We start from the raw sequence: 24538 nt of genomic DNA, 5'->3' as shown, positions 1-24538 counted from the left end.
TTGTACAGAAGCAGAACTCTGGCTGCCAGTAGAAACATCCAGCACAGGCACATATATGCTGCAGTTGCTCTTCTGGAGCACCTTTGGCACCTCACTTCTACTGTGAAAAATGGTTTCCTTTGACATCTGTTCCACTGCATTTTTTTTATTTAAGTAGTATTGGCCCTGAGATTAAATTTAATTTGAATCTGAATTGACTGTATGGAAACATACTCAGGCTTCTGTGTTCAGTTAAACTGTACTTTATAAAAAGCTTTTAAAAGGGAAACTTTAAAAAGTTGTTAATTTGTCTAATTTGCCTAAACTTTTGTCGTTGCTAACTTAGAAACAGATCTTTTCACATATCAAAGAACAACTCTGTGCACAGCAATTCACAATTCAGATATGCTCATGGGCACAGTTGGCATAACTGAAAACATCCTTTGTCATCACACTGGCTTTGAAATGCAGAGAGCAGAACAAATTGCCTTAGAAAAAAGAAATGTGGTAATACTGACAGGTGCAAAGAGGAAAAGACAGTGGAGTAAATAAACAAACCAGTGTTGGAATGGAAGGCTAAAGCGGGGGCGGGGGTTGTAGGTGTGAAGATGCACAGTAGTGTATGTTGATGTTGACAGGTCTTAAGGCCACCATAGGGCACACCACCTGCAACACTAGGGGTGGTCTCTACTTAGGAGGTCAGCTTGGAAGAGATGGTTCCAGTGCAATTATAAATCTGGGAATAGAAAGACACTGTGTACAGGTAGTGGCTATTATTACAATAACCCTCAGAATCTAGCTTGTTTATGTAAAGACAGGGTTATTGTTTTGTTTATTTAAATACTTTTTAAACCACTGTCTTGTCTCTTGAAGTTCTACTGAGAATTGAAATAAGAAAATGTCAGCGAGGGTACTCAGACACACCAGTGGCTGCACTTTATGGTAGATGCTGCTGCTTTTTTAACTAACCTGCTATTTTTTTTTTTTTAGCAATATAGTAAAGATACTATAATGCATTTTATTGAGGACAAAATATGTGAAATATGTTATATAGATGCTTTAAAACCAGAAGCCTACATATTGGCCTGTTTTGCCAAAACAACCACAAGTGCTATGTTTTCCCTCACTTCTCCTTTTCCCTCTTTTTTGATTAAAAGAAAACAAACGAGCCTGATAAAGACACACAGGGGCATTGAGTGGTGCAGGAAACGACCTGTTATTTCTAGCGTTTCTATGATTTCCTGCCACAAGAGCTCAAAACCTCTTGAGGGATAAGGGTGAACTCTCAACACCTTGAGATGGAATTATTTCAGAAGGAAAAGCTGTCACTTTTTACTCTGTGGACACGGTGCAAACTGTGTGACACGGACGAATCCACTGTGGAAAGGCTGTGGATAAGAGTCTCAGTGAGCTGATGGTTTTGACAGCGCATGCTAGATGAAGATGCTCAGTCACCGAATAAGTAGTATTATCAGTATGCAACACTGACCAGATCATTTTTCTGCAGGGACTTCATGGACCTCCAGGGAAGCCAGGCCTCCCAGGCAAGAGGGGTCCTCGGGTAAGTCTCTTTGATCATCCTCTGACACCCCTGACCACATCAAACAGATTTTATTAGAAAGGATTCTGTCTGTTTTTGTTTCTTTTTTTTTTTACTAATTAAAGCTTTTAATAACTTAGGTTTTTGACAGTTATCTGTGTGTGTGTGTGTGTGTGTGTGTGTGTGTGTGTGTGTGTGTGTGTGTGTGTGTGTGTGTGTGTGTGTGTGTGTGTGTGTGTGTGTGTGTGTGTGTGTGTGTGTTTTGGCGCACCTGTTGACTGAAAGCTCAAAAACAAACAGCCACAATAACATCTCTGCAGAGAAATTACTCAGAAAGACGGACTGACAGACAACTCTGCTCCAGCCTAAAAAGACATATTTATGGACTCTTTTCTGCAGTTAAAATAATAACCTGCCAAGTCAGGCTCCCACTTCACTTTAAATCCCTCCTATCAACTCGCTCAGACATGAATTTCCTCATATACTCAAACACAAAGTTTTCCTATGCAGGCAGATTGACCATATTCAGCATGGGGATGCGAGTGCTGACCTCCCACCCCTTAGCATAAACAGGAAAGCTTCTATAAAGACAGCCTTTCAAAAGGCTGCCTTTGCCACAGGATGCCTAATAAAAGCACTGTAAACAGACAGAGAACACATGGCTCCGCTGGACTTTCTACTCTTGACTGAACTGTTGCAGCAGACTGCACCAACACTTAGGAATAGGAATCCCATTCTGGGCTAATGAAAGACTTCTTTTTCCAAGGCAGTTAAATAAATCTGATCTTCTTACAGGAGTTCTCTTTCTCTGTTTCTCACTTTCCTTCCAATAAAATGCATTGATTCAGTCTGACATTTGTGTTTAACCGTGATAGCAGCCTGGTTGCATTCCATTGTTTGTGGACTGCTTTTGTCCAAACTAAAGTTACATCACTTACACCAATCTACAACTTGCTACATGCTATTAGCATGTTACATTATCCCTGTACACGTGTTAGTACATTGATATTAATGTTTAGCCTGTGGACAAATTGACAGAACTGCTGGCTTAGTCTTGAACTTGGATAGGCCTTTGGCTCCTTGTGTTACACTGTTAATTACAGGGCAAGCATTACAAACAACTTAAATGCATGAAAAATAAATGACTGACATTTTATGCACTGTACAGTAATTTCAAATCCATATGCTTATGTCCTTATGTTTTTTCTTTTTTAAGCATAACATGTACTTAGTGCTTGTGTTCCTCCATGGCTGCGAGACCCTTAAGCTAAAGTCTCAGCGATCCCCACCACAACTCCATATGTATAAAAAGCTCTTTGTCTGGCTCTGATTAAAGCTATTTAAGCCCCATCAGCACCTCCCATTCTGTCTTTAGTACCAGTTCCACCACATTGGTCCCTCTTGTGGGATTTCTTATGATCCAAATCAAACTTACCTGGAATAAATCCTAAATAGGGTTTAAAAATCTAAGCAGAGAGCTGTGTGAAGCTGGTCAAGCCAAGCATGAGTCTGAGTGGAAATATTTTTGCGCAAGAAAGCTGAAGCATTTCTCCAAATGTATTTTTTGGGAATTTACAAGGAAAGCTGTTGAAGGCTCTTTGCATGTCAATTTCTCTCTAGGACTCGAAAGCAGTGAATCAGTAAAATAAATACAAATGAACAGAAGGATCAGTCACAACAAAGTGATTTGAGCAGTAAAAATGCACCGCAGCTTAATCCTTCATCTCTGGTTGGATCCTGGGCTGGTCTGGACTGTGCAGTTCTAAAGCGCCCTTGATTAAGCTTCAGCATGTGTCAAACCTCATTCCTGAGCACTGACCCCTTACTATCATCATGGTTTAGACATGGCCTTTGTCAGGCTCAATAAAACAGCAGTTAAACTGCTGGTGGCGTTGTCAGTGGAAGTGGTTGGTTTGCAAAACGCAAACAATGAAAAGAGGTCTTTTCAATAAAAATGTACTTGTAAAGGCAATTGGTTTTGATTCCACTTTAACAGGGGTCACTTGCAAACACACTGCCAGTGTCTGACTCTGACCTCACAGTCATTTTGTTTAACCCACACAGTAGTACCCGTGGGTGCTCACATGGGAGTGTACACACGCAACAGCACTAGTCCCATACTGTGTAGCGCAGACATACTGTATGTGGGTGCGTTTATGGGCTGCCTATATAAAGAGTGAGACGGATTATGGAGCTTTCCTGTAAACAAAAGCATTTATCAAGTTTAATTGCTGCTGCCGTGTGTGCACATAGAAAGACACACACATGCTAACATGCACTCTATGCAAAGACATGCTGTGCAAATGCTTCCCTCTTGGCCAGATGTGTGTGTGGTTTCAATTTAGGAGGGGGAATTTATTTGTTGATCACTGAAACAATTAACTCCAAATAGGGAATATATGGTGCAGGTTGTTTAGTCTTCAGGGTCACAGGTAGGTCTTTCTATTTGAAAGACTAGTCCTCCATGGCAGGGGCAAGGCCAGCTCTACCAGTTTTGACCTTCTGTAGCCTGGGATTACTGGAAGTCTGCATGATGACACACAGAGCACCATTGAGCCCAAGAAACCCCACCCATGAATCCTGACCTCCGATCCCACACATGTGAGTGCGAGATGCCATCTCTATGGCAACAGATGTGAGTACAGAAGCTGTTGCTCAGCACCCATGAATAGTCAGGTCAAACTTTTTCGAGTGTGTTTGTGGGTATATAATGACGACGATGGTAGGAGGGTGTGAGTGGAAATGTGGATGCACAGGCCTATATCTATCTGAAGCCCGAGTGTGTTCGTGTGTGTGTTCATCTGGAAACTGCTGGGTCAAAAGGGTCTTTGTGTGAGTGAAAATATCACTGTCACCCATCTTTCCTCATGTATTCCCTCCAAACCACTCCTCTGTCACTAAACAAATTTCCCCTCCCTGCTTCATCTGCTTCATAGGGACACGGAAAACTTTAAAGAACTTTAATATGAAAACATGTGCTCCTTTTTTGGTAACGGCAGGCAACAGATCAGCTTTTCAAGGGTCTTTATAATCCCTTGAGTAAACTGTGTGCATGGGTCTCTCCTCTGGAACAACTTTGTAATAAGCTCCGGGACTATAAAAATCACAGACCAATCCACCTTTGGGCACTTTCAGTGCTAGATTTTGAATGTTTTGGCATAAAAATTATATCTAGGCTGCCAATCGGAATTTCCAAACTTGTCATCCCCATTATTAGTTATTACGATTATTGTTGTAAATACCTAAATAATCCTTTGGATTACCTGCCATTTCCTTTTTCATATACTTTGGTCAGTGCGTGATGCATTCAGCTCTAAAAATGTTGGCGCTGAAGCAATTCATTCACCCCATCTGCTTCTGTTATTACAAAGTTTTAGTGTAATTTATGTTTCATTAAGCTGCAATTCCATTTTTTTTTTATACAGCAATGGCACAGCCTGTTTTCCAACTCCAACAAACAGTGAAATAACTTTACGGACAAAGTTTCTAGTGTCTGTGAATGCGTGTGCGCTTGGTGGGATCTTTAATTATGAAGACATCCAGCAGTTTCACATGCTCTCTTGATCTAATGTTAGCTAATCAGACACTGCCCTGTCGGCTCTCATTTGGCACGGCATCATACAGAATCTCTTTTATCTTTAATATGGTGGCTGTATGTACATTTAAGGTCTCTTTTACGAGGTAGTGTTGAAAGTCAGACTATGTTTACAGCACAGCCCATCAAAAGGGCTTGTCTAAAATATTCTGCATGTGAACGTAACCTTCAGAGTGATGTCATGCATCTAGATTTAAGTGCATATAGTGTATTTCTTGGCTTTAATTTGTGCATATGTTGTTGGAAATTTTGTATATTTCAGCAGAGACATTTATATACAACATGGTACATGTAACCATATGATGAAACATTAGAAGCTACCGTTTAGGTTTTCAGCATTTTGTCTCCAAAGAGCTGGTATGAATTACACAGAGCTAGCAGTACTATTACCGCAGGAACCACAGCAACGCCCTGTATTGCTGTTCAGAGGTTGGTGGCTTTTTATTTGATAGCCTTCAGCTTTTGTGTGCCCCACCCTGGTCTTCTCTAATTAGACACCTGTTGTGAGGGAGAAGGAACACGACACGGAGGCGAGAGCACAGCACCAAATGTCGGTGCCAGCTCATGCCTACTAGTGTACTGACCAACCTGTGGTAAGCCACAGGGTTAATTTTGAATCATGTAATTCAAACATGTCTTGTTTGTTTAAGTTTATTTAGGGCACAACAGGGACCCTTAATGCTGTCTGGACAAACCAGCTCTCAAGGAATTCCAGCTGTATACAAACTGAAAATGAAAGGGGAAGCGTGTGGGAGGAAAAGAGGCGAGGTCTTTAAAACTTGAGAATGCTTGGAATGAGAAATTTCAGAGTTGCTCTATAGTATTCTTTTTTATATTCTCTGTCATATGCATACTGTTACAATGGTGCATCCTCATCTTAAACATGGCCAAAGTTTCAAATAATGGGGTCAGCATATGTACAAATAATGTAAGCCAAAAGCTCAGGCTTCAGACTGCTCTTAATACTCAGTTTGGGATTTTCTTTATTTAATCATGGTTCTCTGTACAATGTCAGAGAAAGGAGATATCCTTAACAAGGTCGTCCGAGGCACAAGAGAAGCCCCAATGATGTGCTGTCTTCTTTTTGTGAGGGGCAACCAATTGGAAGAAAGTTGGCTTAAAGGCAGGGGAAGGGTTGTAAAATAGCTTGTTTCAGAGAAAGGATGGATTGAGTGGCTGCACAAAAGCCCAATACAAAATATATAATGATTATTTTGACCTGTAGATCATGCAAAGTATACCAGGACTTCTTTAAAAGCAAACAATAAAAAAGCAATAAAAAAGCAAACAATAAAAAAGTCTAAAACAGATCAGGTTTTGTGAATACTTAAGAGTTCATCAAATCTCTTTAGCCTGGAATTCCTGAGTGTTACTTAATCAGCACCTTGTGTCACACAAATGCCATGCTCATCCTTCAGAAAATCTGAGTCACTCAGACATACTGTACAGTATGTTGTCATGTCTGTACCTGACCAATATGTCTGTTTTAAGACTTAAAGTATTTTCTTTTTTCTCTATGGGACAGTTTCCCCTGTTGATGTTCTGTTTCTCAGTAGTTGTTGGGTTTTGATGCGGTAGGCCAGTTCCTTTACATAATAACTTCCTGATTTGTTTTGACTCACCTCACTGAAACTCGCTGACCCAGCTCTTAAAACAGCTGTTGCTCTTTTTCCACCTTTTCGGACTCAATCAACTCCTGACCCAGGACAGGGCTAGGTTATGGACCCAAAGCTGGCAAACCACTTGGAGAGTGGCAGCGAAGTGGGCATTATACAGGAAAATGTCACTCAGAGGAAGAGAAGGACAGGCAGATAGATATGAGTGACGGGGATATAGCAACCTCACATGCTTCTGTCTGTAGGCTGTTTTTCAAACCCAAGAAAGACTGGTGTGTATTAATTCTTTGGCTTCAAACATTTCTTTTTAAACCTTCCCACGGGGGCTTCCTGGACAGAGTGAGATGGTTTTACGTTACAAATATGCCACCACTGTAGATCTCACTTTGTTTGAGCTCATTTCTTCACCAACTGCCGGTGCAGACAGAAATGTACACCAGTGATTGAATTCAAAATGTTATGAAATGGGATGATCTGTATTACTCATTAAGATGCCTGGAAAACGTGTTTGTTTGTGTGTGTGTGTGTGTGTGTGTGTGTGTGTGTGTGTGTGTGTGTGTGTGTGTGTGTGTGTGTGTGTGTGTGTGTGTGTGTGTGTGTTGGGGGAGGGGTTGTGGAGTCTGTGGCAAGAGGGGGCAGGAAAACCACATCCATATGGTAAAGCAGCTCCAGAGAGCCCCATTTTTCCATAAGCATCTACCCCCAACACCAACCCCAAATACCTCATCAGCACGCTCACACACAGTTGATTTATAGAAAAACAGGTTGAGGCTGAGCTTCTCCAGACAGTCTTTACCCCCCTCATCTCTGTTCTCATTCATAGCAACAAAGCCGCAGTCTGTATCAGCGCTTTCTTTTATGGAAATGCCGCTGATTGGGATCTTGATCACCTTTTGATTTTGTTTCCTTCTTTCTCATTTCAACACAGGGCCCCCCTGGTCCTCATGGAAATCCTGGGAGACCTGGTCCACCTGGACTCAAGGTACACATCTAGTCTAACCCCTGATCACACGTGATCTACCCATGTTGGTTTCCCCACATGAAACCATTACATGATTGGGTTTCTGCCTCTACTGCTAGTTAAATATGATGTAATGTGAATAATAATCCCATGAGGGCATGTTCGATTTTATAATATTCTGCATCAGCTGGAATCTCTAAAAAGCAGTAAAGGTGCATCAAAAAGCAGTTTGATGGCTGGAAAATAAAGGAAATTTAAGTTCACAGCAGTGCTGCAATACCTGGCAGCTGGAGATACTACAAACCCTGCAGTGCAGATGTTGTATCACTTTAACATGTGTGCTGAAGAAATCAATGTTGGGATTCCTACTTATACTTACATTGTTCTGCATATATATATATATATACATACATATATATTTTTTTGTTTTTTGTTTTTGTTAATGAGTAAAATCAAAGAGAATCTCTCAGCAGAAAGAAAAAAATGGCACTTTGACATCAGGAGGGTCAAAGTGATTTATTAGAGTTCCGGGGGGAAAAAAACCCAAAAAACATTATGACTTGGAAAGTGAGGATTTTAACATATGAACAGGAGCTGACCCTGCCCAAGACAAATTCTCTGCATCCCTGATGTAATTGTGTGAATTGCTGTATGCCTTTGCAAGCACCATTGACCTCTGACACTGTGTGCTTAGAGTGAAGACTGAGGGCCTGCATTCAAAGTGCATTATAAAAATGTCTCAAAAAGTCCCACAAGAACCTTATTAATATTTGTGTTTGAATTTGTTTGAATTACATTTGCACTATTCCGAACCTTCCTACCATTATTATACACTTTTATTTATTGAGTGCACTCAAATTTGTTGCTTCCTTGCTGAGAGCTGTAATGTATGAAAGACAAAAACCACCGGAAATATAAGCAAACTGTCCAAAGCACCTCTAAATCTCACGAGTTACAAGTAATGTCAGGTATACACAAACACGATGGAATGATCAGCAGCCAAGCAGTTTAATGAGAACTTTGGTATATTGTAGGCAGACTGTGTGGGGCAGGCTTCTTCTTCCTGGCAAGTGTGTTGAAAGAAAGATTATGAAGCGTTTGATGTCTCGGGGTGCACCGCAATCTTCACTCTTTCATCATTAATAAACGAGACAAAGTTGTAAATGGCAGGGGTCCGAAAGGAAAAGAGAGGGAGTAAGCAGTCAGTGTAATTTCCGATCTGTGGCTTTGATGTGCTGAAACCCCATTATTGTTACCTGCTGACAATGAAGCCTGGTCTGTGTGTGTGTGACTGAAGAGGCACTGAGTCTACTAAAAAAGCATCTGTGTTACTAAATTTGCCCCACAACAAACACTTTTAGTATGTGATCTATAAAGGGAAGCCTCTGCAGTCTTAAGTCTTCCGTGAAAGAAAAATGTTGGCCTATTAAATCATTTTATCCATATGACAGATATGATTGAGTTACCTGCATGAGCTGGGTCATTTCCACCTGTGTAAAGTCTTCCTTTGTTTCTTTCTCTCAGGGAAATAAAGGTGACCCTGGCATTTCACCTGGGCCAGCACCCAAGGGAGAGAAGGTATAATATCCTCCCTATACTTATATTCCCTATTAATTTGTAATGATGTCCTGTCTGGCAGGCTCTGAGCACATTTATAATTGCTATTTGTGTGACCTCGCTTTCTTCCACATGTGCCTTTTAACATTCCCACTTTGTGTTCCAGGGAGACTCAGGGATTATTGGCCCAGTTGGAATGATGGGCCAGCCAGGTCGAAAGGTAAGACTGAACTGCTAATGTTCTTCCAGAGCTTCTCAAAACTCTTTTGCCAAGTTGCTTTTAGTTAACTAAAATGAATTGTTCTGAAATGCCCATTTACCAGCTGAAAAGCACTTAAAGCGTTTACATCTGCAAACTGTGAGCAGTGAGGCCCCAGGCAGTGCATGAGTCACTGCACCGCTGTGTATTTGTATTGTGTCTGTGTAGTGTTGTTGGTGTATAACCCAGTCATCTTTGTAAAAGTATCTCTACTCATCTCCTCCTAGTTCTCTCGATTTTTCGTTTTCCTTTTGTGCTGTGCTCGCCAGTTTGTTTACTGGATCCTGCACAGATCTGGCAGGCAGGATGCTATAAGAGATAAAGGGGTCAGGTTTTTTTTTTTTTCAACAGGGATAAGAGGATGGGGATCATGCACTCAATCATCAAATTACTAGTGTCTTAAATCTTACTTAAGGCACTGGTTGAGTGATTCATGAGTGCAAGGAAGTAAATGTGGGGCAGACCTTCTGGTAGACAGAAGTGTAACAAGTACAGACTGAGATTAAGACCAAGTTGAATGTCTGAGCTGCGTATGCATCCCTGTGTGCTTGTCTGTCTGAGTGTGTGTGTGTGTGTTACTACTTGTTAACACTTGTTTCCTGAGGGCAGTTCAGCATTTGGAGTTTAGGTGGATGAACTGTAGCTCAGTATAAATGATGATGATCAACCTAATACAATATGTTGCAATTAAACATGGGTTCTTGTGTAGTAGTTAGAGAAATAAATGCAGCACATTCTCACTCATGTTCTGATAGTTGGTCAGGAACCCTTCCTCCTTCTATTTTAACTCTAGGATAACCCCCCTTTAACATAATTTTCCAATACACTGGGATAACTCTTAGCATCTACTTCCAACGTGAGGAAGATTAGAAATTTACAGTCCGAATTTGAAGGTAGGTTGGGAGATGAATGGCTGGGACAACTTTTTTTCTTTTTTTTTTACTTTGATGTTACTTTTATTTTTGGCTCATTGTTACGTTTACGCAGCTGAATTTTGTGGTTAGGTTTATGGAAAAAGTTAAAGTTGTCAATGTTAAATACACATTAAGAGGCACATTTCTCCCATCTGCAACAAGGTTCTCATTCATTTCCTTCGATACCATGGTTACGCATCCTTAGTGACTATGTCGGCAGAGTACTTTTTCCCCTGTCTCACTGTGTCTAGTTCAGATATTAAACTCCTCTTAAACTTTTCCAGTGAGAAGCTGAAAAACTATGCTAAAGGTATCTAGTGTATTACAATGTCATGCACTGGGTACCTATAGGTCCTGACCTAGCATCAGTTTGACTTGGGCATGAGGACAGGTTGAAGAACAAGCTTTTAAGCAAGTAATGTAAACTCAGTGACATAGTGAGATAAAGCAGCAAATACACTGGTCAAGCCAGTTTAATGTGGGGCTCGAGCCACAGTTTTATATGTCAGTGCTAAGTAAACTCCAGCTGATGGCAATTAATTAAAATGAATACATCTAAAACATGGCAGGTATAAACAGAGATTGCACATGAGCCAAAAAAAAAAAACAAGAACACTGGGAATCAATTGAGCGAAAGCCTTGTTCAGTCTTCCAGTTGGCATCCTTTTAACCTTTTCCCAGGTAAACTGTTCTAAACATATATTTGATAGATGAAAAGAAGATCATATTAAAAGCTTCCAATCACATCATGCATCAAATACAGTTGAACCAAACACACATTTTAAACAAATTAGGTCAGTAATTGAATGTTGCAGATTGGCTGTATGCCTTTCAGGTCTAGGTGTAAAGCACTTTTGGCTGTATTTCCTTTCTTCCCAGAGCCATGGTGCTCTGCAACAGAGTGTCAGCCTCTAGTTGGATGGCTACCTCAGGCTCAACATATGGCTTTTGTTAGGTGTCTGCTTTTCTGTGTGTGTTGTGTGTGCCTTAGTCTATTTGTATGTCCCTGCCTCTCTCTTTCACACACACTCAGCCAGAATGGAAACAAAAAAAAAAAAAAGTAAGGTTGGTGGAAAACATTCACAGATTCCTTTTAAACCAGCGATTTAAAGATTTATCAAAAAGTTAGTCAGTGACGTGTGACTCAGCCACGGGTGACTATGCAGATTAGGCGCGATTAGTTAAGGCAGTAATTTGTTTGCTAGCACAAATGTAAGATCACTTTAAAGTATGCACTCTATGCTTACTTTTTACCCTCAGCAGCACTTTCTGCTCATCTACACTGAGGTGAGCAGTGCAGAGGCAGAGTAAACTGTTTTAATAAAACCCAAGGGCACATTATAGCTCCTATTTATCAGGATGACATCATACTCTGTTGTCTAGGGAGATGTTTCCATAGCAACTTCATTCACACATACACACACACTCATACATACAGACTGACATCAACAAAGCATGCCTCAGGTATGGTGAATGAACCACAGATAAGTTGACTATAAAGGAAACTTGTTAAAGTAACCACAAGGAGTCGACTTCTTTTCCATACACAAGCACAGGGAAGCTGATTAACTCACTTCCATCCTGCAGTAAGCAAAGGACAATAACTTGTTGTAGTTCTCAGCTATCCACTGTAGCAGCAGTTTCCTTAAATGAATCTCCATCCTTTATGCAGCGCTATGACAGATGTGTGAGTCAGTCTCCAAACTGTTCTATAGTAGACAGTCTCAAACAGGCCTTGTTCTGTTCATTTTCATTCCACTAAGGTGGAAAGTCCCGTTCGTGTTTTGCACTGATGCAGATCTCTCCATTTCTACAGTAGCCTGGTGCAAAGTCAATGCAATATTTGAAAAGAAATAATAAGATTTATGGCCATTGCATTTCCCTCATAGGCCACCCTGAAACACCTACATATTCCCGCTGTGTTTCTAGCTGTTTAACTTTCTCTGTCTCGTTTGCTTGGATTTCTGTGGTTTAGGAAAACGGGACAACAGCAGCTTTTTCTCTGTTCTCCTCTGTATTTTTCCCCTCCGCTTTCTCTGTCTCACACACAAACACACACAAATATCCAGACCCTAATTCATCCTAAGCGGTGATGTTTCGACCGGGAATTCTGGAATTTGGCTGCTGTTTTTTTTTTTTTTCTTTCATGGAAATTTTAATGGAGGAAACAGTGGTACTTTAAATGTGTGATACTAGAGTGTGATTTTACACTGTCAGACCAGCCAAGCATGTTCCGCTCTGTACAACATTTGTTCTACCAGGCAGACTCTGAATGGCTTTTCAGTATGTCAAGCCAGGGTCAGGGAGAGGGGACATACACAGGGCCAAACCTCAACTACAAATCCACAGTACAAGCCACACACCTCACCTTACTGCTTCGATCCCTCTGTGTCTCATCCCAGGGCTAGCTGATCTGTCTCTTCTCAATTTTTGACTGTATCCATACTTTTTCCACCTGAAAGTCAAGACATACCATCAAGCAGTATGATTTTTGTTTGCTGGGTTTAAAACACAAACTCTTAGAAAACCAAAAGAGCTAAACTGAACACAGTTTATGTTGTATTTGTTTTGTGCTACTTTATGCTGTTTTTAGGATAAGCCAGTATTAATAGGTGTCTCATTTACTTTTTTGTCTATGCTTTGTTAGATGTTTCCTGTTTCAAAAAACTAAGATGGGAGAAGATGAGCGGAAATAACAAAAGTCATGACATATACAAATACATCATGAAAGGAGGAGCTGGGGTCGGCTAAAGCAGCTTAAATAGTGTCACTTTTATGAAATTTGCCAACTGGAGGCATAGAAGGGTATCAGCTGAGTCTTTAGCTGATATGGGCTGGCTGGACTGGTGAGGCTTGACTTTGTGGCCTGCCTAAATTAATGCTGTGCTCAATAAGATGAAATATGTTAATCGGCAACCTTCAGAACTGCTTGTATTAATATGACTTAATTTGGGAGTAAGTCAGGTTAGCTGAACCCCTCTCTTTATGCTATGCTAAGCTAAGCTAATCACCTCCTGTCTGGAGCTCCATACATAACCATCTGAGTAGCATCGTTCTTCTCATCGAATTCTTTCCAGTGAACTTAAATATTAATTTTTCCTTAAACTTAAACTTAAAGCATCATTGTTTTCCTTATTGTCTTGCCTCATGTATTGTAACTTATGTTTATTGAGCAGGCCTAGAATTCTATTTTCTTATATGGAACAACTTTACAACCATGTAGACATTTAGTATTGTTTGCTTTTGAAATTGCAATGATGTATTTCTTCTTCATCTTCTTCTTCTTCTTTTAAGATAGGAATCATGTAATTTTTTTTTGTGGCTGCAGGACAATAAGCCATTCATGTACTGTAGATGCTGTAGATGTCATCACCACTGAGTACAAGTTCAAACTGTGTATTCATCATCTTGAACACAGCTGTGATGGACATGTGAATCAGCACAGTCATCAGTGCATTTGGGAACCGAACCATCTGTAAATGTTGATAATTTGCCAGATATGTGCAGATTTCTAAAGACTACGAGAGACTTAAAAATGGAAATATTTAGCCAGTCAATATGTATCCAGACAGCTGGAAAGTAATTCATAAACACTCAAGTAGACTCAGTGGTTATGCAACATTGTGGGAAAATATGACTGTCTTGAGACACTTTATGGTGCTTATAAAAAGTCTCCGTAGATGTGCTTTTCACATATGTGCTATCCAAACATGTGACTGTTTTACAGTAAGCAAAGCTTGGATACCCAAGCTGTGCAACAATAAGTTTCCGTACAGAAAAATGAACATTTATATGTACGTGTATGGTACTGCTTGTTTTTCCAGTTTTATACACATGAATTTCCTTTCGAATGAAGTCCAAACCAAAATGCAAAAGCATCCTATAAATACAAGGTAGAGCCATATACTACATTTCCCTGCAGGAGCTAGACAGTGTATTAACCATCCTTGTTTCCATTATTTTTGCATGGCACTTAGCTGTATGACATTAATCTGTCTGGAGACCTGTTCCAAACCAAATTCTCCCCATTTAGCTCCCGCTCACTGTTCAAACTAACAAATCCACATGCTCATCATCATCATCATCATCATCATCATCATCATAGTCATCATCATAATTATGGGACAATTCAAATCAACCATCATTTTCTTTGCATGTTTTACAACAAATCATTGCTCTGTCTTCTAGTAGCAGTAACAGTGATACTGCATGCAAGGAAACATTGTGCTGAAATTGCTGTGCAGACAGGGATGAGATGAGAAATCTTTTTCCACTGGGTACATTTCAGCCAAATTGTCCAGTTCCTTCACACGGTTGTTTGTTTTGTCTGTCCCTGCGTGAAGGGGTTTATGTTCTCCTGTACATTCAGTGTATACATGGAGCCAGACGATTACACTGAGCAATCATCTGGCTCCGTTCTGTAGAGGCTGGAGAGATGAAAGCGGAGATTAATGAGGAGAGTGCTATATTTCTGCTACCAGGGTGCTGCACAGTTGAGGCAGACAGTCAGATGCACATTGTTTGTGGAATACAGTTGTTAACACACATGAGGTTGGTATTCATTTGAACACCCACAAAGTTAAGTGTGTATAACTGGTAGCGAGTCCGAAGAATGACATGTCATCAGCAGACACAATGTGTCTTTTATTTTCTTTCTGCCAAAATGCGCTTAGCGTTCCCTGGGGCACTCCTAAGCTTAGCAGGGTAGGAGGGATTGTGCTTATAGAGTGCTACCGGGGAGCTGTTGCAAATGAAAAGCATTCTGGTGGGTTTATCTGATTGAACACACATGCTTGTTAAACAAGTGGCATTGTAAACACAGGCAGCCCGGTGGGAATGGCCACTCTCATTAGCAAGCTCATAATGAGCGAGATAAGGATCTAAGATGGTCTAGCTAAGGTTGAGAGGCTATGGTTAATGCACATGAACCACAGTGTGTGCGTGTGCGTGTGTGTGTGTGTGTGTGTGTGTGTGTGTGTATGTGTGTGTGTTTGTGTCTGGCTGTTGGACCTCATAGTGCAGCATGGGAACATAAACCACTATACATGTTTGTACTATAAGTAAGCCATGTAATAAGACAGAGAGGTATAATGAGGTGCATGTATCTTCGTCTGTGCTTGTCTGTGCACGCATGCGTGGATGTGCACACATTTGTGAACCTGTACGTGTTTCCAAGCTTGAGAAAGGCTTTAGGTCACCACCAGAAAATATGTCAGAAGAAGTGGATGGAAAACAGAAATTAATTTTAAGTCTAAAATCAAACCACTGGTTGAACTCAGTATAAACAGACCAACACAAATATCAGGACATGCTTAGCTGATCGGCAGACAAACACAAATACTTCCCAACCGACCACCATAATACTGCAGTTTATAAGGCAGCATGTGTCTCTGAGTGCATCCATGCCTGCTTTCTTTGCTGTGGATAGCAATGAAGCTTTCACAAAATATGAAAAGGCAAACAAATTCCTGCTCGGGTCGCTGTGTTGTGGCATCAGTCTGTCAGCACCTGCTAACAACTCTGCTTGTTTATTTGTGTTGCTCATGTATTTTCCCCTCAGCTACAGGCATCTCCTCCTAGTGGTCTTTTGATGATGTGCACCAGATGATGTGAGGTGACGGTCGGCATACAAGTTTTCCAACACAAGGCTTATATACGTGTCAGACACAGATAATAGCATAATGTTAAAAGAATTTAGGTCTGCGATGGCAATTATCAAAAGTGTATAAAAATTCATTGTTGACACAGTTGCTGGACCTATTAAAGTGCAGAAGGTGGTGTTTTAAAATGCTGAGAATGGCAGCTTAAAGTGGTGGTATGTAGTTGTAAACCAACAAGAGAGATCATGTAACATAATGAGAAGAGGGATGCTGTGTCCTCTTTTGCTGCAGTCAGTTGACAGAGCAATGGATAGTTTACAGGAACTTTGGGAGTCTTGGCTTGGTACGCTGGAGCTGTGGTTTAGGAAAACGGGACAACAGGAGTCTTTCCTTTCTTCAGCAGTCTGTTTTTACTTTGTTTTTTCCCCTCTTTCTCTCTCTCTCTCTCTCTTGCTCTCTCACTCTATCAAACTGTGGTCTGGGAAGGCGTCTCCTCCTACCTTTGATTTAGTTTTTCTCCAGTCTTTGTCGGGGGTCTGTACTGCTGGAGTCAGCAGAACTGCAGAAAAGCACTATGTCAGGCTGTCTCAGTGTTGCAGTCGGGCCTGCATGCAGTGGGAGGGCCTTGCTATCTGACTCAAACAGGAAGGCATTTATATCCTCAACATGCCATGATCCTGGCACAGCCTCCCAAAGACCCTGTGAGCACAGCCAGTGGAAAGTCTGATCCATTAACAGAAGGGCAGATTGATACCTTGCATATGGCAACAAATTTGTCTGTCGGTGCTGTTAGCATTAACACTTGACCCACCCCCTTTGTCATTCCCACACATGCTCCTGTGTTTGTCAGGTTTTTCCTAAACTGTGAACTATTTCAGACTTTCCTTACCTCTTTCTTTTTTACTGTTATTATTTTATACTCACTTATCATGTGTTATTTTTGTTTCTTCAGGGACAGAAAGGTTTTCCTGGTCCACCTGGACTCCCTGGAGAGCCTGTAAGTATCTTTCTCTATTTCATAAAGACTTGGTGGTTATGCAACATTGTGTTCTCTTTTGCCTCTACAACAGTTGTCCCCACACTTAGAAAACAAATGCTCATTTCTATATCTTGTATATCTTCTACTATATTTTGTGTCTTTAATTTTAAATGTCCCCAGATCCACTCTTTTCTTTTAAATACTTCTCTCTACCTCGTGCACATCACAATATCTGTACTGCATGTGCCTTCATTAGTGTCCCAATATTTTTCTATTGCTGCCCACCTCACTTAAGTCTAAACCCTTATTCTCACTTCATTCTTCAAAATATCAGTCGTCATTCACTCCAGGTGTTCAGCCTTTCACTCTGTGTGTATGTGTGCGCACACCAAGCATGCCAGCTGGGCAGCCAGATTAGATTAGCCTGTTATAAAGCACTGGTGAGGACAGACATCTGGCCAAAGCGCTGTGCTAAAGCGATGCACTCCAGGATATCAGAAAGTGATGCCAAAGAGAGTAGAAAATAGAGAGAAAAGAAACAGGAACATGCCAAGTAGGCCAACAGTGACACACTCATGGCTGTTATTCTGCAGCTCTAGAGAAAGTTTCCCTTTGTGTGTCTCTCATACTCTGGGCTTGTAACTGCTGCTTGTCATTCAGTGTTCAGACTGATTTACAACCTGTTACTCTAATGCTATGTTATTTTCAAGTATGCATTTCTTTACTGTCCTATTTTCTATGTAATTTATCTATTTGAATTTCCTTAATCTGTGGGAATTAGTTCTATGGACTCTTTTATTCACTGCTAAGTGAGGGAAGACATGACTCTGGCTGTTTAGTCCAGCCCAAGACTATTTTAAGCATGGAGCGTCCAGCCTTGTGTCCAGAGTTATTTTCAGTCGGACAGGGTCATCGTTGCATTAAAGAAAGATCTTAGTCACGAAAAGCAGAGTGGAACATTCTCCTCACTGTCACAGTTTTGAATAAATCCCCGTGCTCAAGATGACATCATCAGTTTGGGGAGTTCCTGCTCTACTCATCCTGGAGAAAGGGTACTTTTTACTATTATGCCCTCCCACTCTACTCATCCTTAAACGCCCCCCTGTTTCCCACACAGCTGTTCCTGCTGATGATGATCACAGCCCTGGCCTTAAGTCTAAATCACCATAGCACCAGTGACCAAGTTAGTAATAAGCACAACTATTTGGCATTGTGTGGACTCTCCAGCTATTGGAAACAAATGCCAGTTGCTGTGTTGTGTGCGTTGTGTGTGTTGATGACACCTTGTTACTGTAATACACCACAGACTGTATTCAGAGCTCCTCCTTGCTGCTGGTCAGTTAAAGTCCCAAATGTCACAAAGCCCAGTTTTGGTCTGGTTGTAACTGGAAGCATTATACACCACATTTATCCAAGAGACGGAAAGGAAGTAAGACATGAACGCTTGTCCTCTGCAAATTTTGAACACAACCTGCTTCTGTGCACATGTGTTATGCCTTCTGACAGTGACATACACAGTATATGCATGCAAAACAAACTGCTAGTTAGGGTCTGTGGTCTGGAACACATCTGAAAAGTGAGAAATGAAAAAAAAAAAAAATTCACCGTAATCAGCGGGAATGGGTCAGTGGAGTGGACTGTCACCAAGTACATTTACACAAGTACTCTGCTTAAGTACCAATTTGAGATACATATACTTTTCTTGAGGATTTATCTCCTTACCAATGTAACCTCTAATCCCAATCTTGCTAACCTTATAAAATATGATGTATTGTTTTAAATCAAAACACCTATCAGTAGATACAGTACCTCACAGCCAGCAAGTAATAAACAATGAATCACGAGGAAGGGATAGGAGAAGAAAAGAATAGTTTAACTGACATACAGTTATGCATACATACTGATTTCCCGATAAATGATCGAATCCACTCATTCATGTCAAAGAAATGGGCCATACCTGTGAAGATGTGGGATGTATCAAAGTTTTTGATCATTAAATCTTACAATATATATTCCCACGTACTATAGAATACACAATATCTCCATAATGTGCAACACTAACATTACAAAGGCACACTGAAACCCTTCACTACTATGAATGGTCTGCTTGTGTGTGTTTGTGTTGCTGCAATTTTGATCACCCATCCTGCTCCTCTCTCCCTCTCCTTCACCTTCTCACTTCCCTCTCTCTCTCTTTCTTTCTCTTTCTTCCCTGCAGGGCGAGCAAGGTCCAGTTGGAAGCCCAGGTGCCAAAGGTTATCCTGGCAGGCAGGTGCAGTAAATCCTCTGCTGTGACTGGTACAGTTGTAGTCAGGGCCATAGTAAGGGCAGAGGGCCAAGTGGAATTAGGTTATGCTTAACAGATGGCTTGGGTAAATACTAAACAGCGAAGTTGGAATATTAAAAATAAATGCTTCAACTTCATCATTATCAAAGAGATCCAGTACGGCATTAAAGCCATAGGTGCTATACAGAAATATATGGCAGTGTATTCTACAGGAGCGTGTGTTATTGTGTCTTCCCATACCCATTGGGAGGGTTACTATTATTTTTAAATATATCATTAAAATATCATTTCAGGACATGTGTCTCCATTGCATTGTTTTATTTAAATATTCTAATATCAGTTGTAGACTTTGTAATAACACAAATTAATTACTTCAGACATAGTTTAAAATGCAGAGCTGCTAAAATAAGTTCGTCTCTTTGATTTTCAGGGTTTACCTGGGCCTATAGGACCAATGGGGCCTAAAGGCGTTCGGGTAAGGAGTCAACTACTGCTCTACAAATGTTTAATTTTATCTGTCTAAATGACCATTTTTGATGCTTTGACAGGGTCACTGAACATGCTTACACTTTCACTCTGACAGCTAACTGGCTCTGCTCGTCTCATGATATTTATAGAAAATGCACAAAAAAGTTGCTAAATTAAGGGGTTGCTCACAAATACTAGTATTTTGTCCTGTAAAGCTGTTGCTGCATGAGCACATACTTGACTGCAAAAACAGCCAAATGCATGTATGTATGGTATCAGGTGCACCAGCATCCACCACTACATGCATGAACACACACTCAACCAGTGTGTACCACTATTAATAGAATGCTAAACTTAGGAGCCTTTACTTGTAGTATAAACATATACAGACACGTACTGAAAGAGTGGCTTCTTTTGATAAGCCTCCTCATACAAACACGCACCCTTTAGGTCCATAAACAAAAAAACAGACGCCTGTGGACACAAACTGATTTTTATGTTGCATTTCAATAAAGGTTCTTTATCAGTTTCCTTTGGCTGCTCCAGAGCCTCCCCTGCCCCCACTGGCTGGAATTTCCTGTTTAAGCTCCATTTGAGGCCCTTAAGGAGGCATTCTAGTCCCCTCTTTTGCTCACTGCACTACCTCTCTCTATTTTCTGCTCTTTCTTGTGCTGCCTACTGTATATTGTGTAAACTTAGCTGAGGCTCATGTCTAACTAGCATCTGAACTGTTCCTCCAGTGTTCAGCTGTGGTGTTTCTGCTTGTTGTGCGTGTCTCCACCATACTTACAGCACGGTGTGATGTCCTGGCTGTCTTCAGAGATCCCTGGCGTGAGGGTATGTGCCCTTGGACTACATCGTGGAAGCCAGCACCATGCAGTCCATGGGCATATACACTTGCCTCATGGCTTGGTTCGTCATGGAAGCCAACCCTGTCCATGGTGGACCGTCAGCCACTGCAAACCAGCCCTAGAGCCACTGGGGCTTTTTTCCTACTGCTTTTATGGCATCCAAAAACTCACATCCATATTCGTCCTCTTTCCTCTTCTCTCCTTTAGGGTTTCATTGGAATCCCTGGCCTTTTTGGCCTGCCTGGGCCTGATGGCGAAAGAGTGAGTTCTTTTCAAATGTATATTTCTCTCAAGCAATCACTAGCTGCAAAAATGTACATGAACCAGCTGAATCGGGCTAATGGGCCGGCGAAATGACAACAGTTCCTCTCCTGCCTTTTTCATTCAGCTGTCTTGTTGTTATAATGTGAGAAGCAGTCCCCAGCTGTCTGAGATGCTGCTGTATAAAGCTGTGTGGGAGTGTTGATGACTCATATAATAAAAGCCCCCCCCCCTCTTAAGGCCTTTAAACTGCCTGAACTCACTAAGGCCTCCTACTTCTCTATCGCCATTTGCCTACTTATGACATGCTCCAGGAGGTTGCATCAGCACAGGACAAGCTGTAATCAGGACTGTTACAATCTGCAGTCAGCAAGATGCACATAAAACACAGAGTATATATACACCTCTCTTCTTCCAGCAAAAGCTTCTTGTAGTGGAGGCCTAGATCTCTTATAACAAGCTGGACAATGTAAGATAGGCTGCAGTCAGCTGCTGTTCACATCTGTCAAAGCAGGAGAAGAGAGACGCTTAGGGCTATGGCTTTTTTAACAGTGTGTTTTGGGCTTGAACCGGTTTCACCCAAAAGTGCTATGTTTTTGTTTTGATATGGTCTTTACATAATGTCTGACTCTGTCTTTCTTCTTTGTTTCTCTGTCCTCTTTACCCTTTCTGTTCTGTTTTCTTTTGTACCTCTGCTCTCTCTCGCTCTTGAACTTGTTTGGATTTTCAGGGTATGCCCGGCGAACCAGGGAAGAGGGGCAAGATGGGTAGGCCGGTAAAGTTTTGTCTCAACATACTTTGCAGATAATCTTTCAAAACTGTGATAAATTGTGCTGGAAGTGCTCATTTTGAATGTATATATATATATATATATATATATATATATATATATATATATATATAATTTGGGTCATTCCGAAAGCTGTTGGTGCAAAAAAAAATCCAACACATACTTGTATGAAAATTTATAAGGTCTGGATTTACGTCACTGTTTAAGTCAGCTCAGTGTTTCCATGGCTGTTGGAAGGGTTAACTGCAGCCTGAATAGAGTGGAGTCCCACCAGCCGCATGTTGGGGTCTTGGATGCAACAAGAAAAAGGCTTTTGTTGGAGTAAAGGGCTTTTGGTCCCCCTCAGCATGGAGCCAAGCCATTTGGAAGGAAGCCGCTGATTCTGTTGTGTGTGTCAGATATAGTGTTCAAAGTCAGTTTGACAGAGTGTTTTAGAAAGAGTGTGTAACCCCAAAACACACTGCTGAGATCATTCTGCAGCTGTTGCTTATTGGCTTCTCAGTAAATAAGGCATTTATAGGCCAAAACGTCTAAACACACGCAAGCGAGTGTCCACTATTGTGAGCCTTTTAGAAGTACAAGCTTATTCTGTAATTAGATGAATGTTTAAGAAGCAGCCGCAGATGCAAATTTAGCACTTCTGGTTTTTTCCTTTTGTATTTCCATTTGATTTGATTTGATTTTTTTTAACTGTGTGCGCATGTGTGTGTTCTCCTCACTTAAAGAGGGCTGCATTATAAGACAGGCCAGCCATGAAAAAAGTTACAGAAGGTTTCTTCACAGCTTTGGCAGAAGGAATATAAAAATATAAACACTTTAGTCTGTTTAGTGTCACCAAGCATAACAATTATTATACATATTGATACTAAACATCCTTAGAAGAGAGTTGTTGGAGGAGTTGAGTAATTTTGATGATTTCAATACATTTAGTGGGCCATTTCTGACTTGCAAATGGAATTGAAAAACACACATATCGTCATCACTGTCATCTGGTTTCAGTCCTTTTGCATGGAAAATGGAAAGCTTGGATACTTAATGAGATGATCCCTGAGAGATCATCCCTCTCCTCCCTGATGGAACAGAAGAACCACAGGAACATGAGCCAGACATTTTAATGGCCGTCACCACAGCACTTGTACTCTGTCGAGGAAGCACACACACACACATACACACAGTCTGCCATCTACCAAAGAGTCAAGAGGGAGTATATCTAAAACAGTGGAAAGCTTAAAAAGTTTCCGAAATGCTTTGCCAACATTTCAACGTAACTTTTTTGTGAGACATATTTCTGTTCAGCTGTGCTTGTCTGTTGGTGGTTGTCTTTATCAGGCTCATCCGTTGTTGTTCTTTCATATCAGCCCAGTATCTTACAGTGAGTGCTGCTGCTGTTTGATCCTTTCTAAGGTCGAAGCTGATGAAAAGGGTGGTCTGACATAATGTGAAAGCAAAATACACTAAAGGCTCATATGACTCTCCTCAAAGGCTTTTTAAGTACTTGGCAAATCCGCGTTTCCCACATTTGTCCTTAGTTCATACTGCAGCAGTGACAACCATATGATTCATTTTTTTTCAAGTCACTGTCATGCTTCATAGATTTGTGTTGCACTTGTGCTTCCCCCAGTGCGCACAATTTCATAGTGCTATAAAGTAAGTTGCAGTACAATAACCCTACTTTTCTTTTTCTTTTCTTTTTTTTTTTTTTTTTGCATGGTACTCTACCTGCTACAGAAACAATGTACAATTACAGCAGTTAGTGCTGTTAGGATCGCCTCATTGACCTGATGCAAAGCTTTAGCAGATTAAAGGATACCTGAACATTTCAGTCAAAGGGATATATTATTGTTTAAAAATGGGCTCAAAATGGCATTTTGTTTTCAAGAAATAAGCTGCGAAGGAGTTGCGCTCAGTCAGCACAATTTACTTCTAAGTATAGACAGAGATTTAAATGCAGTATATCTGAATCATCTCCACTCTTGCAGAAATAACTGACATTTTCTGGAGGTAGCAGTAATTGGCATTTTGAAACAATGCATTGAGGCCAGAATAGCAGAACCTAACCATTATGAGTGCTTCTGAATGGTTTGGTTTAGAAGCACTCAAGCACTTTGTCCCTAGAGCTTTATGCAGATGTGGTTTCTCTGTGCTGCACCACCAACTGTTAGCATAGCTCTGATTAGCTTCCCTTTTACTGCTAAATGGACAGAGTAATTACTTGGCTGATGGCAGAACAGTAGAACAGTTGGCTACCCACACCCTACAGCTGATAGATTTAATGCCTTTAATGGAGCAATTATACTCTTATTTTGTACATATTTCAAATTACTTTATATTTAATGCTATATTTGACTCTGTGAAATTATTATAATTGCGGCACTATTACAGTAGCAGCACTCTTGGCTGTGCAACAGTCAGCAGTATTTATAAAAGTGTGCTCTGTAAATTTGACTCCCTGGTTAAGGATGAAATGATTTGCTTTGCATTTGCATTGTGGCTCCGAAAGACCGTATTTCTAACACACCATGCTACAATTAATTTCTTTTTTAATTGCATCAGTATTTGCACAATCAGTGCGAATACAATTGTCAACCAAAATATGCTTATTTCAGCAACAGGTCACATGACTTGTAGTGATGACCCTCAAGAGAATGATCACCCATCTGCAGTTATCATTTTCTCTAAAGAGCTTTATACCATCTTTCAGCTTACTGGTTTGTTTTTTTTCTTCCTTGCATGTACTTAAATGTGTCATGTTCAGATGTAGCAGGCAATACTTGCAAATAAAGAAGCTCCGAAAAGCAGCAGTACACTTCCTGCTCAGCATCAAATGACAGACTGATTCAGTTAGTGACTACATGGTGAACATAGTGGAGTATTTGGCAGA

At 40.8% G+C, this 24538-nt stretch overlaps 1 protein-coding gene across 1 annotated transcript in view; it reads left to right on the top strand.

Moving 5' to 3' along the window:
• col27a1a (collagen, type XXVII, alpha 1a) overlaps positions 1–24538 on the top strand; it is a 67671-nt gene that overhangs the window by 12967 nt on the left and 30166 nt on the right. Inside the window, exons 4-12 of the mRNA XM_030743303.1 lie at positions 1487–1540; positions 7659–7712; positions 9216–9269; positions 9415–9468; positions 16974–17018; positions 19219–19272; positions 19718–19762; positions 20814–20867; positions 21598–21642. Of these exons, the coding sequence (XP_030599163.1) occupies positions 1487–1540; positions 7659–7712; positions 9216–9269; positions 9415–9468; positions 16974–17018; positions 19219–19272; positions 19718–19762; positions 20814–20867; positions 21598–21642 (459 nt within the window). The remainder of the gene's footprint in view (positions 1–1486; positions 1541–7658; positions 7713–9215; positions 9270–9414; positions 9469–16973; positions 17019–19218; positions 19273–19717; positions 19763–20813; positions 20868–21597; positions 21643–24538) is intronic.

Source organism: Archocentrus centrarchus, chromosome 12 (genome assembly GCF_007364275.1).
Source record: "Archocentrus centrarchus isolate MPI-CPG fArcCen1 chromosome 12, fArcCen1, whole genome shotgun sequence".
Lineage (NCBI taxonomy): Eukaryota > Metazoa > Chordata > Actinopteri > Cichliformes > Cichlidae > Archocentrus > Archocentrus centrarchus.
The sequence above is the reverse complement of the archived record's forward strand: the minus strand, read 5'-3'. Positions and strand labels throughout refer to the sequence as shown.